This window comes from Dreissena polymorpha, unplaced genomic scaffold (genome assembly GCF_020536995.1).
Source record: "Dreissena polymorpha isolate Duluth1 unplaced genomic scaffold, UMN_Dpol_1.0 chrUn085, whole genome shotgun sequence".
Lineage (NCBI taxonomy): Eukaryota > Metazoa > Mollusca > Bivalvia > Myida > Dreissenidae > Dreissena > Dreissena polymorpha.
Genome location: NW_026273399.1, coordinates 95,076 through 115,140, shown reverse-complemented (window position 1 = coordinate 115,140; position 20,065 = coordinate 95,076). Strand labels below are relative to the sequence as shown.

The 20,065-nt window shown below is 31.9% G+C and overlaps 1 protein-coding gene across 4 annotated transcripts; it reads left to right on the top strand.

Annotated features, from left to right (window-relative positions):
- The first annotated feature begins 335 nt into the window (after nucleotides 1-335).
- On the top strand, nucleotides 336-19,182 carry LOC127864024 (uncharacterized). Of its 4 annotated transcripts, XR_008041386.1 has the most exons (12): nucleotides 336-428; nucleotides 11,663-11,693; nucleotides 11,829-11,860; nucleotides 13,676-13,703; nucleotides 13,848-13,879; nucleotides 14,545-14,572; nucleotides 14,718-14,749; nucleotides 15,419-15,446; nucleotides 15,592-15,623; nucleotides 16,147-16,174; nucleotides 16,329-16,360; nucleotides 16,690-16,742. XR_008041386.1 is itself a non-coding variant. In XM_052403692.1 (11 exons), exons 1-10 carry the CDS (start codon nucleotides 338-340, stop codon nucleotides 16,350-16,352), a joined length of 354 nt encoding a protein of 117 aa, XP_052259652.1. In that variant the 5' UTR covers nucleotides 336-337; the 3' UTR covers nucleotides 16,353-16,360; nucleotides 16,690-16,837. The 4 variants fall into 4 exon arrangements, 2 of the variants coding, with proteins under 2 accessions (XP_052259652.1, XP_052259651.1); XR_008041387.1 differs by lacking the exon at nucleotides 15,592-15,623 and having other exon boundaries at nucleotides 16,690-16,773; XM_052403692.1 differs by lacking the exon at nucleotides 14,718-14,749 and having other exon boundaries at nucleotides 16,690-16,837.
- The last annotated feature ends 883 nt before the right edge of the window (nucleotides 19,183-20,065 follow it).

Sequence of the window (20,065 nt, the reverse complement as noted above, 5' to 3'; positions counted from 1 at the left end):
ACTACTACTACGACTACTACTACTATAACAACTACTCCAACAACATCACAAACAACAACTACTAATACTACTACTAGTACTTCTACTACTACTACTACTACTACTACTTCTACTACAACGACGACTACTACTACTACTACTACTACTACTACTACTACTACTACTACTACTACTACTACTACTACTACTACTACAACAACAAACTACTTCTACAACTACTACTACAACTACTACTACAACTACTACTACAAATGCAACTACTACTATGTTTGTCGATTATTATATATATATATATATATATATATATATATTATAGTTTAATTTTTCAGGCGATCCAATGTATTTCTTTTGGATAGTTTTCTGGACATTTATCATCTTCGCCTCCATTCTAGGATTAGCAAGTTGGCGCTTATGTCCTCTTAATACAAGTAAGAAACATTATTAATGCAATATTTTATAAGTTCTTAAATCGTGTCAACAAGAGGGGATTTGAATAATACGTGTATTTATGTCACTTAATTGTTCATTAAAATGTTATTATTATGTTATTTTTGTATATTTTAACCATTAAAGTATTGACATGCAAAGTCATCAACTTATCGCTATATTAACCACGTGTGTGTTGTGGTTAAAATCGAGGTCAGTGTATCGGTGTGTTTACAATACATCGACTTAAATCCCGAAAGTTTCGGACTGACTGTTCTATTGCCGTAACCAAATTTTTAATCCGTGTTATCTGTTAATGTTTGTATTGCACGTAGTATCATGTTTTGTATAGGCGATTGTTACATAAATGAATAGTGGAGGCTATCAAAACAATCTCTCCTAGGTCTCTTGTTGTTTCTATAAAATACTTGGTAAAACAACACATGATCACATCTGACGGATTTTCGTAACTAAAAAGTTGTCTACCATTCGGGTAGGTATCACGAGTATCCCGGGTAAAAAGCGGTCCATCTAAAATGCGTATATGACTCCTATCCGCGGATATGACCGAAAAGTGCGGATATGGACGAATACAGGCAATATCGACACTTTTTCTGCAATATTTATTAATAAAAAAAATACACAATATGTGTTAAATATGTTAGTATTGTCTCAATATATAACAATTTAATAGAGATTATCATTTTTCCAACTCTAAGTTCATGTCCGCGAACATGACGAAGTGCCAGAATATTGTTTTAGGGCTACACACCACAAACAATATAACCACGCCGACACCACATATGTTTTGTTGTATAAGTTTACATAATGTTTATATAATATACTGAATGTATTATTATTCTCGATGTCCTCTCAAAATTTTAGTATTTAGATATACAATATGCTTTAGAAAATAGTAAAGTATTTTTGGGCCGAATATCGCCAGACCACAAGTAATTAATGATGTTACTTTTCCCTGGTTATATTTTTATTTGAATTCAAATTGTTGAATTTATTTAAATATTCTGAATGTTATGAATGCAGTAAATATCTGAAATGTCACTGTTTCAAGTGGCATTTTTCATTAAAAAATAAATGATGATTTCAAATGCGCGAATATGATAAAATCGACGAATGTGGTTTATCCAATAAAGGATCTATATTTGTAGTGCTATAATAACTTTATGCAAGGTAAAACTATCTTCTATTTGATTGTTAATATTTATTTTATGCTTTCCGGTGGTTTATTGAGAAATATCAGTGAATGAAAACTGATAATTTCACTGTTTCAAACAGTGAAAATTATCGATAATTTTCACTTTTTACTGTGAAATGACGTCATTTTTTAACGAAATGACGTCATTATCCCAGCGAAAATCTTTATTTAAACTCTTAAACAATGTGTCCCGATTTTCGTAATTCCGTCTTGACAAAGTTGTCGTTCGTGCGGGTAGGTATACCTACTTCCGGTGTTAAGGAAAACAATGGGGAAATAATACTGTTCCATCGTTAAATGCCATAATTTTAGCGGTGTAATCGGTACATTTTCACAAAAAAATGACATAAATTGCCTAAAGACTCGTGTAAAAGAAAAGCTTGTATGATAGCAATTAGCCGTAAAAATTGGTTTCCAACTGCGTATACTCGCGTCTGTTCCGACCACTTTCGAGATTTTTCGTTAATATTGTGTTTTATAAGTGAATGTCACAGCTGTAATATTAATCTTAAACATATAGGCTTCGTTTTTTAACTTATCGGGATATTGGATATAAACTGTTGAAATATTAACGAAAAATCTAAAATTTTAGCGGGACATGCATTGTTTATCAATAACAGCGCAACAATAATGGTTATAATCATTCTTGATACATTTAAATGTAGCACTACGATATCCTTTGTTTATTTGAATAAATAAAATAACGTGCATATTTTTACGTACCAATTGACTATAATACATAGTAACAATCAAATATAAGATATTATTTTTACCTTGCATATATAATACATATTGCTAGGCCGTTACCCCACCCAGTTGTTATTGTATTGCGTAATTTAAAAAGGCTCGTTTCCGATTAAATATCATAATCACAGTAAGAATTTATATGAAACATTAATGATAAATATCTTATTAATTGATTTAAAGTCATACCCATTGTTAAACTTGTGTATTTGTCAACGATTTAACTTTTAATTGTTGTTCGCGCTTGCATCTTATTCATTCATTAAATCCGCCGTTTCGTATGACGTTCATCGGTAGATTTTTTTACTTTAACGGTCGTCACATGTCATTGACGTCACGCCGGTTTTAGTATAATTAGCGGGGTCAAACGTAAACAATTTTCAACAGGTCGGACCTCAAAGACCTCGTGAAGAGGCCGGTAAGACCTGTAAATTTTCACTTTCGAATACAGCTTAAACGAATACAGATCAAAATTGAGTAGATACTTAACTAAAAATACTTCAGATTATTTATACACATTTAAGGGTTGAAAAATAGTGAAATGCAGGTACGAATATTTTATTATTGATTGTATACGATATTTTTGATAAATGCTTTTGTTATCATAAAACTAATTATGAAACTGAAAGTAAAAGTACAGAAACTTTTATAACCCTTTGTTTTCATTGTAATGCGGCATAACAAATTGGTGTCAGAAGTAAAAGATAGTCAAAATTCGGGAATAAGGAAAAATTTGCTAAATTTTTGGAAATTTCAATGAGAGCCTTGCTTAGCAGGGATAATGAATTTTCTACAAGTAAAAAGAAACACATACACAAATTGTTTATTTTCATAATACAATATATTTCAAATGCATTGTAACTGGCACCATTTTTGAAGTTTTTCTCATCAGTTTCTGAAAATAGAAAATGGAATTTTAAGATGGATATTTTTTTAAGGCAACTTACAGTGATATTTTAATCGCTTTCAAATTTACAAGAAACACGGAACTTGAAACCAAATCAGTTCACAAATCCCTCAACATCAGAAATTGTTCACACAAATTCATCATTTAGTTTGAAAATGAAACCATAAACGTATGATGGCTCAAATGATATTGGTGAATATTTGACACAGTTTAATTTGATCTCTGAGATAAATAACTGGTCTTACAAAGCTAAGTCGTTGTATTTGGCAAGTAGCTTGTCAGGAAATGCTAGGTCTTTACTTAGTGAGTTGACAGAGATAAAGAAAAGAGATTTTGATTTTTAGTAGATATATTGAGAACAAAGTATGGAACTAGAAATAAAGCTGACATTTTTAGAGCTCAGTAAAAATCATTTACTAGGGGGAAAAATCAGTCAATTTCAGATCTCACTCGACACATCAAGAAAATTACACGACATGCTTACCCAGATGCAAACTCAGAAATGATCGAAATTCTGTCCTTGGATTGTTTCATTGACAGTCTTGATAACTCTGAAATTAGATTGAGATTAAGAGAATGCTGTCCAACACCTATGGCAGAGGCAGAAACTCACCAACTGGCTGACAAGCAAAGAAGTCAACCAATTAATGCTTTTAAAAGTGTGTAAACTCAGGGATACTCTAAACCTACGTTAGAAAATATGATATATAAAATTGACACATTGACAGCTCAAATAGAAAAATTAGAATCACAGAAAAATGTTGAAGTTCATCACAGAGAGCACATAGTTAACCCTCAAGGAAATGAATATAATCCAAATAGATCAAATAACAGGGAATATCATCACAACAATAACAGAACTGCTAACAGAGCACCAAACAGATATTACTACGGACATGGGAATATAGGTAGAACTGTTCAGAACAATGATAATTTCAAGGATAGAAGGTTTGAGGGAAACGGGAACAGGTCAAGTTGGGGGACTGCAACCAGACCACAGAAGATGTAAGGTCCAAAAGTGAAGTCATTTTGTTAAATAGTTTAAGGGCTGAAAATGGTTATTTTTGTGATGTGATGTAAATGGATTTCTAGTGTCTTGTTTGTGTGATTCTGGTGCAAATGTTTCTATAATAAATTCTAGAATTTTAGAAAAATGGGAAAAAGATAGTTAACCTGAGATATATCCAGTAAATATGATGATGAGTACTGTTACTGGTGAAATCAAGCCTTTTCTGGGGAAAACAAAAGTGGATATACAATTAGGAAATCATGTGTTAAGTCGTGAAATGTTGGTTTCAGACATTGTACAAGATGGTATTCTTGGTCTAGATTTTATGCGAAGTCATAAATGTGATTTGATCATTAGTAAAAATTATATGTTAGTGAATGGTGACAGAATGCCTTGCTACATGAAAAATGATTCCAAACCTATAGCTAGTTGTTGTAGGGTAGCAATTACAGAAAATATAGTAGTTGAAACAAATACAGAAACGATAGTTCCAGGAAAAGTTTTAGATCACATGGACAGAAATGTATGTTGTTTGTTGGAGGGTACAGAACGTTTTATTCAGAAAACTGGTTTAATGGTTGCTAAAGTGCTGGTCAATCCTAACAGGTGTACTGTACCTGTGAGATTAATTAATTTGACAGATAAACCAGGTACAGTTTTTAAAGATACTACAACTGCAAAATTGGAAAATGTTAAAATTGTTGACACAAAGTTAGTAAATGCAGTAGAAATAGGAAATAGTCAGAAAAATGATATTTTGCCTGAACATTGAACAGAAATGTTTAAAAAATCTTCTAAAAACTTAGATTATGATCAAACTGAAATTTTGAGGAAATTTTTAATTAAACATCAACATGTTTTAGTAAAGATTCTGGAGATGTAGGTCATACATCTTTGATAACGCATACAATTGATTCTGATAAGGAAAAAACAGTAAAAAAATATCCTTACAGAATTTCATTATCCAAGAGAAAAATTGTTGAGCAAGAAATACAGAACATGGAAAAAGATGGTGTTATAGAAAAATGTTCACATAGACCTTGGGATGCTCCAGTCGTGCTTATTGCTTAATCTGACAAATCATTTAGATTTTGTTGTGACTATAGAGGATTGAAGGAGGTGACAGTTAAGGACTCACAACCTTTACCTAGAATTGATGACAGTATTGAGGCACTGGCAGGTTCAAAATGGTGGTCATGTTTAGATATGAAATCAGGTTATTGGCAGGTAGATATAGATGAAGAAGATCGTCACAAATCAGCTTTTTTCTATACCCGGTGGATCTCAATGGCAATGGCAAACATTAGCATTCGGTTTATGCAATGCCCCTGCTACATTTACAAGTCTGATGCAAATGGTTTTTGATGGTTTGTTATGGTCGACAGTCATTATCTATTTAGATGATATTATCTGCCATTCCTCTTTATTTGATGATCAATTAGTAAGGCTAGAGATTATATTTGAAAGACTCAGACAAGCTAATTTAAAGCTTAACCCCATAAGTGTATATTGTTCCAAAAAGTAGTTATATTTCTTGGACATAAGATAAACACACATGGTGTAGAAACAGATCCGAGGAAAATTGAGGTCATAAAAAATTGGCCAACTCTTAAAAATTCAAAGGAAGCTAGAAGTTTTATATCTTTAGCAAGTTATTACAGGTCATATGTTTACCAATTTGCAAGTATAGCCAAACCCCTTCATGAATTAGCAGAAACAAATAGAAAATTTATCTGGACTGATGATTGTCAGATAGCTTTTGAGATAATAAAAGCAGCACTTACAAATGCCCCAATTTTGTCATTCCCCACGGAAACTGATCAATTAATTATTGATACAGATGCGTCACTTGTAGGTCAAGGTGCAGTTTTGTCTCAGTTAATTGAGGGCAAGGAGAAAGTTATTGGGTACTCCAGTGAATGTTTTACTAGAACAGAGAGGAAATATTGTGTTACCAGAAGAGAATAATTAGCAATTGTTAGTGCTTTGAAATATTTTTACCATTATGTATATGGGAGACATGTTATTATAAAAAGTGATAATTCAAGCTTGAAATGGTTGTTGAATTTTAAGAATGTTAAAGGTCAGTTAGCAAGATGGTTAAAAGCTTTAAGTGTTTATGATTTTACCATTGAATATCGAGCTGGTAAACTGCATTCCAATGCAGATGTTTTGTCAAGACGTCCATGTGTTGATGGATGCAAATACTGTGACAGAGTAGAAATGAAAAGTGATCCTTTAGTGGCTTCTGTGCAAATAACAGAGTTAAAGCCATGCCCTGTATTAGAGGAGAAAATTATTACCGAAAATGACATACAAGTGAAGAGTAGGTCAGAGCACAGTGTTTTAAAGTTACACACTGTATTAGGTATTTTAGCCATGTTGTTTGGTTTGGTGGTATTTCTTCAGTGATATTAGTCACAGTATGTTTGATATTTTGGGAAGTAGAAAATGATTTGTCATGGATAGAAAGATTGCGATGGATATGGTCAGTTTTATGTAGATATGGGAGTTGTATTCTACAAAAGGTAGGTGTTGATTATCAGGTTATACCGAGGGTTAACAGTAATGTTACAGTTAGCCGTAACTTGAATAATTTAACAGGTGATAGAAAGAATGATAATACTAGTATGGAAAGTGATAAAAAGAAGTCATGTAACAAAGAGTGTAATATTTTACAGCTAGATAAAGCTTGTCAGACAAATAATAAAGATGTTGTTTTGATAAGTGATGTTTCCAAGTACAAGTACTTGTTCAAATAATAGTCAAACTGCAAGTAGAGAAGATGAATAATGATATGGTAATTGAAGAATTCGATTTAGCACAGATACAAGACAGTGATAGAAATTTAAAGTTAGTGAAAGATATGAATTTAGAAGGTGTAAAACCTACATGGCAAGAAGTTTCAAAATATGATGTTGAAAAAAAGTATTATTGGGCAAGATTGGATTCAATGGTTGTTAAAGGAAATGTTTTGTATTTGTAATAGGAAGATGAAAAATGTAAAGATGTATTTAAGTTACTTACTGTAATACCAAAGTCATATAGAGATACTGTTTTGAAACATTTACATAACAGTAAGACATCAGCTCATTTGGGTATAAAGAAAACACTAAGGAAAATTAGAGATAGGTATTTCTGGTATGCTTTGAGAAAAGATGTAGAACATTGGTGTAAGACATGTCATATTTGCAGTAGTAGAAGAGGTGCCTTACGAAAACCTACAGCTCCTTTGAAAACATACAATGTTGGTTATCCTAATGAAAGAATTGCAATTGATTTTATGGGTCCCTTTGTAAAAACTAAAAGTGGAAATAGATACATGATGGTAGTAGAAGATTTATTTAATAAATGGACTGAGTGTTATCCTTTAGAGACTTTAGAATTTAGTACAGTTGCCAAAACACTAGTTAACAAGTATATAAGAAAATGGGGATGTCCATTATCATATCACACAGATCAAGGAAAACGTTTTGAGTCAAAGTTATTTTTAGAAATATGTCAGTTGTTAGGTGTAGAAAAGACTAGATCATCTCCCTTTCATCCTCAAGGAAATGGTTTTATTGAACAACATAATTCTACTATTATCAACATGCTTTCACATTATGTTTCTGTGAATCAAGATGACTGGGACGAACACATTGATTTAGTTCTCATGGCATACAGGTCATCTGTTCAGTCATCATCAGGATTTTCACCAGCAATGTTACATCTTGGTAGAGAGCTAAGGTTACCAGTGGACATGATATTTGGTGCCAATGAAAAAGATGAAGCTGAAATAGAACATTCACCAACACAATATGTCACATATTTGGAAAAGCGATTGCTCATTTTTTATGATATTTCTAGAAATAATATGGATATTGCTAAAGAAAGCATGAAAGTAAACTTTAATGTTCATTTAAATTACATTATCTATAATGAAAATGACTTGGTATTGTATAACCATCCTATGAGAAAGAAGGGACTGAGTAGTAAATTTCTTAGACCATGGACTGGGCCATGTAAAATTATAAACAAGGTTAATGATATTCTTTATAGAATTAAAACAGGCCCAAGGACAAAAGCAAAAATTGTCCATCATGATAAGCTAAAACCTTACAAAGGAAAATTGATACCTGATTGGTAGTGAAGCCATCAGATAAGGGATGTCTTAATCTGAAATAAATAATTTATGTTTAAAATAGAATAAAAACAAATTAATGTATGCAAATGATAAAAGAAAAATGATTTTTACTTTACAGAAGTTCCAGTGTAAACTCTGTGAAGATCTATTCTTTGGTGCTCAAAAAGCCTGTCTGGCCAATTTGCGGGAGCAGCATAGCGGCATCTCTTATAAATGTAAAATCTGTAAATAGATCTTTATGAGAAACGACAATCCACATTTATGCAAAGCATCGAAGGAAAAGTTTGAGCAGTTCAACCAATTAAATGGAAATTAGGGACAAGATGCAGAGAAAGATTTGGAGAAGTTTATGGAAAAGGCTACGGAGGAATTATGCGTCGATGTAGAGAAGAAGAAGAAGGGAGAAAAAGAAAAGTTAAACGTTTTATTGGAGGAATTGGAGGTGAGTGAGGACGAAGAAAAGGATAGAGATAATTTTGAAAGCTTCTAGAAAATGAGTGACCAATAGGAAAGAGCCGAAATGGAGGACAAACAGAAGAGGAAGAAGGGAGAAAAAGTAAAGAAAGAAGAAAAAGTAAAGAAGGAAGAAGAAGGGCAGAAAAGGAAGAAGGAAGAAGAAATGAAAGAACAAAAGAGGAGGAAGGAAGAAAAGCATTGACAGAGGAAGAAGTTCAGGGGAAGAAGAAGGAAGAGAATAAAAAAAAGGAAAAAAAAGAACAAAAGAAGAAGGAAGAAAAAGTAAAGAAGGAAGAAGAAGAGCAGAAAAGGAACAAGGAAGAAGAAACGAAAGAACAAAAGAAGAAGGAAGAACATGTAAAGAATGAAGAAGAAGAGCAGTTAAGGAAGAAGAGGAGCTGAAACAGAAAAATGATGCGATAATGAAGGAAGAAGAGAAGAAAAGAAAGAAACAATAAGAAATGGAAAAAGATCAGAAGAAGAAAGAAGAAAAACTAAAGGAAGAAGATGAGCTGAACAAGAAAAATGATGCGATAATGAAGGAAGAAGAGAGGAAAAAGAAGAAGAAAGAAGAAATGAAAGAGCAGAAGAAGAGGAAGGAAGAAAAAGCTATGAAAGAGGAAGAAGTTCAGGAAAAGAAGAAGGAAGAAAAGAAGAAAAAAGAAAAACATCAGACAAACGTAAAAATATAATTGAAAAAGGAAACATCAACAAAAGACAAAAACTGGATACGATGGATACAGCAGACGAGAATACCGTCAATTGGGAACTGGTCGAGGCACAGGACAAAATCCAGAAGCTCGTGAGGATGAGGAGGACCTTGGTTGTTGAAAGGAGCGAGTGTACGGCCTTCGAAGAGGGAGGGTTCCTATACGAAGTACAAACTTTACGCGAAAATATAAAATATAAACAGCGCAATAACAATTATTAAAAAGTGGTGACAATTTTTTTTTTCGTGTAAGTATTGTGTTGTCATTAAACATTTATATGTTTTAATTGTTTAAATAACTGTTTAAAGGTTAAATATTATTCATGTATTGGAACATATTGTTTAAATGACATTTTCCTGTTTTACGTGTTGTATATGTCATTAAAAATTATTTGTCATAATAGCATTTTATGTGTGATGTGGTTTATCATAACATTATCAATATTTTGTCACGAGGTCATTTTGTTCCGGTAAATATTATGTGACATCATAAAAGTTGACACATTTTTTTATATATTAACATTTATTCAAAATAAATGTTTATGTAATAGTAATTTATGTAATTTAAAATAGTATACTGACCTTATAGTTGATGTGTTGTCAACAAGAATTGGGACAATTCTTAAAGGGTGAGGGTACTGCAAGGCCGTTACCCCACCTAGTTGTTATTGTATTGCGTAATTTAAATAAGGCTTGTTTCCGATTAAATATCACAATCACAGTAAGAATTTATATGAAACATTAAAGATAAATATCTTATAAATTGATTTAAAGTCATACCCATTGTTAAACTTGTGTATTTGTCAACGATTAAACTTATTATTGTTGTTCGCGCTTGCATCTTATTCATTCATTAAATCCGCCATTTCGTATGACGTTCATTGGTAGATATTTTTACTTTAACGGTCGTCACATGTCATTGACGTCACGCCGGTTTTAGTATAAATAGTCAAACGTAAACAACTTTCAAAAACAAATACAGATCAAGTTGAGTAGATACTTAACTTAAAATACTTCAGATTGTTTATAAACATTTAGGGTTGAAAAATAGTGAGATGCAGGTACGAATATTTTATTATTGATTGTATACGATATTTTTTTTATATGCTTTTATTTTCATAAAAATAATTATGAAACTGAAAGTAAAAGTACAGAAACTTTTATAACCTTTAGTTTTCTTTGTTATGCGGCATAACAATATTGTGTATTTTTCATTAAACATTGAAAGAAACAATTGCAGAAAAAGTGTCGATATTGGTTGAATTCGTCCATATCCGCACTTTTAGGTCATATCCGCGGATATGAGTCATATACGCATTTTAGACGGACCGCTTTTTACCCGGGATACTCGTGATACCTTCCCGAATTGGAGACAACTCCTTTAGTTACGAAAAGACCGAACTATTTTACTCAGTAAGCAACATTTTCGTTAATGCATATATGTTATAAACAATTTTTATATTCGTCATTTCTTAAATACTATATGCTTAAGATCATATGTCCCATGGTATATATGGAGGATCACGCAATGGGTTAACTTATTACAACATACACATACTTTTTGTCACAATGCAATTAAATAACAACACAGGTATTAACATGAAAGATGTGTTGTATTCCTTAAACGCATTCAATGACAATGGTGATTTATTGTTTTAAATTTGAACTGTTTGTATCGTTATAATGTTGTTTTTAACACGTGTGTGTTTGTGGTTAATATGGAGCTCAGTGTTTTTGTGTGTTTAACAATAAATCGATATACATCCCGAAGGTTTTAGACTGACTGTTCTATTGCCGTAAACAAATTGTTAATCCGTGTTTCCTGTTAATGTTTGTATTGCACGTAATATCGTGTATTGTATAGGCGATTGTTACATAAATGAATAGTGGGGTTTATCAAAACAATATCTCCTAGGTTTGTTGTTTGTTCTATTTTATATTTGGTGTAACAACACATTATCACTTTTGACCAGCTATTTTTTGAGTAAGTAACATTTTCATTAATGCCTATAATTAATAGACATATTTTATATAGTTAAGAAAAATCAATATGTTTATTCCAAATACAGGGACTAGGGCTCTGGATACGAACGTTGAATTGTAAGTACCTCCGTATTAATGTTTGTTTAAATTGGAATTTGAATATCAAATGGTTAACAACTGTATTCAAATATTCGTTATCGATAACATTATATAGTTTACAATATGATACACACTGCATTTTGTCATGTTCAGGAATCAACTGCAATCATCGAATCTTCCGCAAGGTGAGTGCTTGATATCATTCCAGTAACAAGTTATTTTTAGTAAAATTATACCCAAATGTAATTTCTTATGCTGCGTTTACATTATGTTCCCGGCAGTCCCGTTTGTCCGAAACGTATCGCACCGTGTGACTGTTGCAATCTTCGACCTTTAAATTAAAGTTGGCTAGGTTGTGCTAAGTTTCCTCACGGTTTATCAAGGTATCCGTGACGTGCCGTCTAAGCAAAAACACGACCCTTCGACGGTGCGCTAAGTTTTCATCCACGGTCTGTCACGGATGTATACATTTTGTTCAAGGTACAATGCGTTCTTTTAAGTTCCCGCACGTTGTTTGAGTTTGTCATGCAGGTCTGATACGTTGTACACGTTTCTCATTCATTTGTCACATTCTATCAAGGTACCGTGCGGATCAAACGTGGACATCCGAGAGGTTTCGGGCACGAGTGTGTTCCCGGTATAAAAGAAAACTCTCAATCAAGAGTATTTATTATAACAAAATAATTCCAGTGACGTGGATGTGAACGACGAGGATGATTTTGTGTTTGCCTGCTTATTTGCAGCATTAATAACATCTTTGCGTTGTAAAGAGCTGAAAGAATCACAAAAGTCCGGGAAAAGACGAAAAAGGAGGCTAAGGTCCCTGTGTGTTCTTGGTGGCATAATACTGATCGAGTGGTCATACTAAAATGAAAGTTTCATGAATAGCACGGCTTTTATATACTTATCTTCAGACCGCGCTAATCGTGTCAGACCGTACAACAACTCAACTGGCCGTAACGCATATGCCTGCAAAACGCATCACACCGTAACGGGTCGGAATAAACACGTAGCAAAAAGGCTGTCAATTATCCTAGCTTGCCGTGGTTATCTTGACAAAACGTCACAAAACGTCACAAAACTTTATAAAAACTTAACATTTTGGGGAATGAATAGGATTACCAAAGGAGTACAGACTCTTTTCGGGTTCTGTTACGGCCTGCTACGTACTGTCAAGTTTTGTTGCATTTTAAAAAGTTCTATCACGTTTCTCATTTCTGCCGTGGCTACCGTGGCAAATTTGTTGACAGTTTAAAATTTTGGCATGGCAACCCCGTTGTGTCACGTTTGGCTATCCCGTTCCCCTACTTTGCCTCACGTTTATCCCTTTTCCTCCACGGTGGCCTGAAACGTTATTGCCGTGGTCGCCGGGAACATAGTGCAAACGCAGCATTAAATGATACATGCTAAAGATCATGTGTAAAATGATGTTTATGGAGGTTCGCGCAATGTGGTCACCTAATACAACATACACATACTTTTTATCACAGTGTAATAAAACAAAAACACATATATTAACATAAAGACGTGTTGTAACCCTTAATCGCATTCAATGACAATTGTGATATATTTATTGTTTTAAATTTGAACTGCAATTCTTAGATAATAATGTTGTTGTTTTTTAACACCTGTGTGTTTATGTTTAATATTGAGCTCAGTGTTTCGGTGTGTTTAACTATAAATCGATTTACATCCCGAAGGTTTCGGACTGACTGTTCGATATCCGAAACTGAATTTTCAATCCATGTTTTCTGCTAATGTTTGTATTGCACGAAGTATCATGAATTGTATAGGCGATTGTAACATAATTGAATAGTGGGGTTTATCCAAACAATCTCTTCGAGGTTCTTGTTTTTTTCTAAAATATACTTTGTGTAACAATACCTTATCACTTTTGACCAGCTATGTTTTTTAGTAAGAAACAATTTTATTTATGCCTATAATTAATACAGATATTTGTATATAGTAAATACAAGTCATTCTTTTTATTCCAAATTCAGAGAGGAGGGCTCTGAATGCCGTTCAACTGTAAGTACCTACGTAATCCGCCTATTAACTTTTGTACAAATTGGAGATTAAATTTAAAATGGTTAACAATTGTATTCAAATATTCGTTATCGATATCAGTATACAGTTTACAATAGAATGATAACTGCATTTTTTCATGTTCAGGAATCAACTTCAATCATCGAATAGTCCCCAAGGTGAGTTCTTGATATCATTCCAGTAACAAGTTATTTTTAGTTAAATTAAACCCAAACGTCATTTCATAAATGATACATGCTTAAGATCATTTGTTAAATGATGTATATGGCGTTTCACGCCATGGGTTCAATAAATACAACATACAAATACTTTTTTCATAGTGTAGTAAAACAACAACACAGGTATTAACTTACTTGAAGGATGTGTTATAACCCTTAAACGCATTCAATGACAATTATAATATATTTATTGTTTTAATTTTTAACTGCAAATCTATGATAATAATGTTGTTGTTTTTAACACCTGTGTATTTCGGTTGTAATATCGAGGTCAGTGTTTCGGTGTGTTGAACAATAAATCGGTTTAAATCTGGAAGGTTTCGGACTTAATGTTCTATTGCCGTAACCAAATTGTTAATCCGTGTTTCCTGTTAATGTTTGTATTGCACGTACTATCGTTTATTGTATAGGCGATTGTTACATAAAGTAATAGTGAAGGAAATCAAAACAATCTCTCCTAAGTTTCTTGATGTTTCTATAATATACTTGGTGTAACAACACATTATCACATTTGATCAGGTATTTTATTTAGAAAGCAACATTTCATTAAAATTAAACATTTTGAACATAGTTTAGAAAAATCAATCTTTTTATTCCAAATTCAGGGAGAAGGGCTCCGAATGCCATTCAACTGTAAGTACCTTCGTAACAAGCTTATTAATGTTTGTTCTAATTTGATTTTTTAATATAAAATGGTAAACAATTGTATACAAATTATTGTTATCGATAACAGTATATAGTTTAAAATTTAATAATTACTACATTTTCTGATGTTCAGGAATCAACTGCAATCCTCAAATAGTCCCCAAGGTGAGTGCTTGATATCATTCTAGTACCAAGTTATTTTTATTAAAATTAAACCTAAACGTCATTTCTTAAATGATGCATGCTTAAGATAATTTGGTTAATGATGTTTATGGCGGTTAACGCAATGGTTTAACTTAATACAACATACACATACTTTTTGTCACAGTGTAATAGAACAGCTTCATAGGCATTAACATGAAATATATGTTTTATTCCTTAACCGCATGCAATGACAATTGTGATATTTTTATTGTTTTAAATGTGAAGTCCAAATCTATGATAATAACTCAGTTTTTAAACACGTGTGTGTTTGTCGTTAATATCGAGCTCAGTGTTTCGGTGTGTTTAACAATAAATCGATTTAAATCCCGAAGGTTTCGGACTGACTGTTCCATTGGCGTAACCAAATTTTGAATCCGTGCTGTCTGTTAATGTGTGCATTGTACGTAGTATCGTATATTGTATAGGGAATTGTAACATAAATGAATAGTGGGATTAATTAAAAAATCTCTCCTAGGTTTCTTGTATTTCTATTTTAAACTTGGTGTAACAACACATTATCACATTAGACAAGCTATTGTATTGAGTAAGTAACATTTTAATGAATGCCTTTATTTAATAAAATATTTTTTATTTAGTTAAGAAAAATCAATCTTTTTATTCCAAATACAGGGACGATGGCTCAGAGTGCCGTTTAACTGTAAGTACCTACGTAAAACTCTTATTAATGATTGTTCAAATTGGAGTTTGAATATGAAAATGGTTAACAATTGTATTCAAATATTCCATTTCGATAACAGTATATAGTTTACAATATTATGATAACTGCATTTTGTCATGTTCAGGAATCAACTTCAATCATCGAACAGTCCCCAGGGTGAGTGCTTGATATCATTGCAGTGCCAAGTTATTTGTAGTAAAAAAGAACCCAAACGTCATTTCTTAAATGATACATACTTAAGATCATTTGTTAAATGATGTTTATGGCGGTTAACGCAATGGGTTCATTTAATACAACATACACTAACGTTTTTGTCACAGTGTAATAAAACAGCAGCACATGCATTAACATGAAAGCTGTGTTTTATACCTCAAACGCATCCAATGACAAATATTATATATTTATTGTTGTAAATGTGAACTGCAAATCTATGATAATAATGTTGTCGCATTTTAACACGTGTGTGTTTGTCTTTAATATCGATAATAAATGAATAGTGAAGGGTATCGAAACAATCTCTTCTAGGTTTCTAGTTTTTTCTATAATATACTTGGTGTAAACATTATCAATTTTGACCAGCTATTGTATTTAGGAAGCCATATTTTATTGTATGCCTATAATTAATAAACCTTTTTTTAATACAGTTATGAAAAATCACTCTTTTTATTCCAAAATACAGTGAGGAGGGCTCCAAATGCCGTTCAACTGTAAGTACCTACGTAAAACGCTTATTAATGTTTGTCAAAATTGGAGTTTGAATAAAAAATGGTTAACAATTGTATTCAAATATTCGTGATCGACACCAGTTTATTAATGTGTATAGTTAACAATTTAATAATTACTGCATTTCCTTATGTTCAGGTATCAACTTCAATCATCGAATAGACCCCAAGGTGAGTGCTTGATATCATTTCAGTACCAAATTTTGTGTAATAAAATTAAACCCCGACGTTATTTTTTAAATGATATATGCTTAAGATCGTTAGTTAAATGATGTATAAGGCGGTTCACGCAATAGGTTCACTTAATTCAACATACACACACGTTTTGTCATAGTGTATTTAAACAACAACACACAAAAGAGTTGTTAACACCCTTAAACGCATTCAATGACAGTTATGGTATATTGTATTTCCCAAATTTAATTAAAACAGTTCATTTATTTTGAAGTAATGCTGGATGACGCCCATGACAATATTATCAAATTTTGTAATTGATGTAGGACGAAAGTACGACATGCAAGTGGACATACATAACGCAGAGGCCAAAGAGGAGGAAAATGACGACAACGATGTGGGCAATTCCTTAGACTTCGTAATTTTGAAGAATTTCAGTCAAGGGGAGAAAAACAAATAATACGTAAACGAAGATTTCTATATTATAGTTAAATATAGTACACATAGAGGAATTGCGAACAAAGGCCATGTTATATAGCGCTTGATTTCTGTGAGTGCCAATTGTCCAATGCCCTTACGCACATGTACATGTTAGTTTTGAAAATATTAACACTTACATCCATCAAAAGGCATGCTTTATAAAAATAAACGTCCAAGAAATAAACTTCTTGATTTGAGCATTTCCGGGACAAAGCTGTAACGCACAAAAGAAGGACGATATTATTTTACATGCCGTCAATGCCTGTTTATGGTATTCGTAAATATTGTATTTGTATATGAGGATGGGAAATTTTTCAGTTTGTTGTCTTTTTAATAAAATGATATAATATTCTGAAGAAATTGTTCGCTTCAAATGATTATCTGGTGATAATGTCAAACACGTTTATTTGCTCGGCACGATTACATGTACCACTAGCCAATGTTAATGGTTCAGGTTTTTAAAATCTCTGTAAATAAACTTATAACAGTACATTTTCTATCATTAGTCTATGAACATTTGTAAATGCAATTAGCGAGCCTCTGCGAGAATGACTACGAAATTAATGGAATAAGATATGACGAGTTGTAGTTGATAAAGCTTTTAAAGACTTTTACGTCAATTGGTGATTAATTTATCATTTCGCTAAAACGGCATCATGATCTTCGTTATTCAAACAATAAGTATCCTATTAAAACACTAACTATTATCTTACATATGCTATAAAAAAATCAAATCACAACATTTTTGTGATGTTCGTTTTGCACAAGAAACTAACACAAGTTTTTTTTGACTATTAATGTTATTTAAACAGCAATTTCAAAATACGATGTTATTGTTTCTATATATTCCTTTATTTTAACTATTTAACCATGGTTATTTATGATTTATTAATGTAAAGTTATGTTATACACTTATAAAATCTACATTTTTCCCATGTATATTTCTGAGAAAAGAATGTTATTTTTTATCGTTATTTTATTCCTGAGGTTAATGATGAATTGTGTACTGTAATTTTATGAACACTCAAATATTCTAGCAATTAAAGTGTATTTTTTCCCTATTTGAATATTCTCGCCACTATACTGTTATATATTATATAGCTTTTTTCCTATTTAAATATTCTAGCCCTTAAAGTGTATTATATTATATAGTTGTTCTCCTATTTTAATAGTGTAACCATTATATTGTATTATATCATAAAGCGTTATGTCTAAATGAATGAGTTGATTTTATAATATTTTCATACGTATTGTGTTACTTATTATTATTATTATCAACTTATGTTATGCGAATATTTGTTACATTTCAAACGGCCTTTTCCGTAGATAGATGAATAGTTTCCATATTTTAACAATTATTCCAAAAATGGTATTACAGTATATATAAAAAAAGCTATTCAATATAGACAGTATAATATTTTTGCAATTTATATCACGAGGAAGGAAAGTTTCATCCATGAACCTTAAAGGATCATTAGCTTTTCACCATTGTGTTGTCTCACAGTTTTGCATTTATTCTGTATCTCTAATATACTATTTAGATATTGGTAGAACTTATTTCTAGTTCTAGTTACATTTATGTATGTTATGTTTTATTAAGCAGTGTAACCATGGTTTGCTGGCAGCATTTCTTCTGACATAATAACAAGTTAGTGGTTGAGCATAAAATAGACTTTTGGTTTATTTGTTGATGAACATCAATTTTAAATGCAATTGAAGCAATCTAACGAAGCAACCATGTCTGGAAAATATTGTTCAAATTATTCTCCTGATTAATATTGAAAAACAATATTTGTACGAATATGAACCTTTGGTTTCTGTATAAAGTATCGTAAACACCCTGTATTCAGTCTTTAGCTTATAATTTGTGTCAGATTTGTGGAGTATCATAATACGAATATGAACGTTTGGTTTCTGTATAAAGTATCGTTAACACCATGTTTTCAGTCTCTAGCTTATAATTTGTGTCAGTTTTGTGGAGTATCATAATACGAATATGAATGCTTGGTTTCTGTATAAAATATCGTAAACACCATGTTTTCAGTCTCTAGCTTATAGTTTGTGTCAGATTTGTGGAGTATCATTATTAATGTTTTGCAATGTTTTTTTTTAAACACATGTTTAAATTCTTAATAACCATACTATAATAACATAAAGCATGAATGTCTCGCTTCGTAAATTCAACGATTGTGTTTTTGCGCATTTCGTATTCCGAAATATATTGAAAGAGACGTAAGTGAACGTAATTATAATATGAACCATTAACGTGTGAAGCATTTGAAAACGTGATTAGAAAACATTATTCATTTAAAAACAAGTTCCAAAAACGTATATTTATATTATTTATTTACCGAATATATAAAAAAATATGATTCATTCGTTTTGCAAACTATCTTAAATTTTCTTTTCTACATTGTATGTTTGTTTTTATATCAGTATTTTTGCATTGAATTTGCAAAATTTTGCATATTTAATAATTAAATTCATCTTTATTTTTCAGTATCTTTTTTTTTTATATTTTCACCCCATATTTGTCAGTATTTTTTTTTCAATTATCGATCTGTAGCTGTAGTGAATACATTTTGGGAAATTTGAATGTTAATCGCATTTTTGGATAACCTGTGTTATATAATATTGCTGTAAAAAAACGCACATCTTTGTAACCTACATCATGATATAAGAGTGAGCTATGCTTTGTAAGCTGTATTGTATGTATGAAAATAAAATCATTCGCCATAAAAACAACTGTTCATGCATTTGTATTGTTTTGACAAGATTCTTGTTAATTTCGCCTGTCTCAATGATTGAGTATATTTTCTTGTGTGAATTCGTTCGTTCTTCGCTGCAACTTGGAATTGCAGCTTTATCAGTCATCATGGACTTCAATACAAAAACGAAATACAAATCTTCGCCGGCAAATCTTGCAATTCTGCAATAGACGACCACCAATAAACTCCATGTCAAGACGGCAAATCGCTTGCAAGGCCCGTGCCTAAAGATCAAACGTCAGTTTAACTCTTTTGGTTTAAATGTCTGCTTTGGGCATACAACCGCTCTCTGCCGGGTAATATATACCTTCAACAATCGCCAAGTTCATACGTACAAGAATCTCTTAAAGTGTGGGCATAATACAGTTAGTTTTTCCGATTGCAACTTCATTCATAAAGTTATTTTCAACTAAACTAGCATAAATGTACATCATGACATGACGTCATGGCTAAT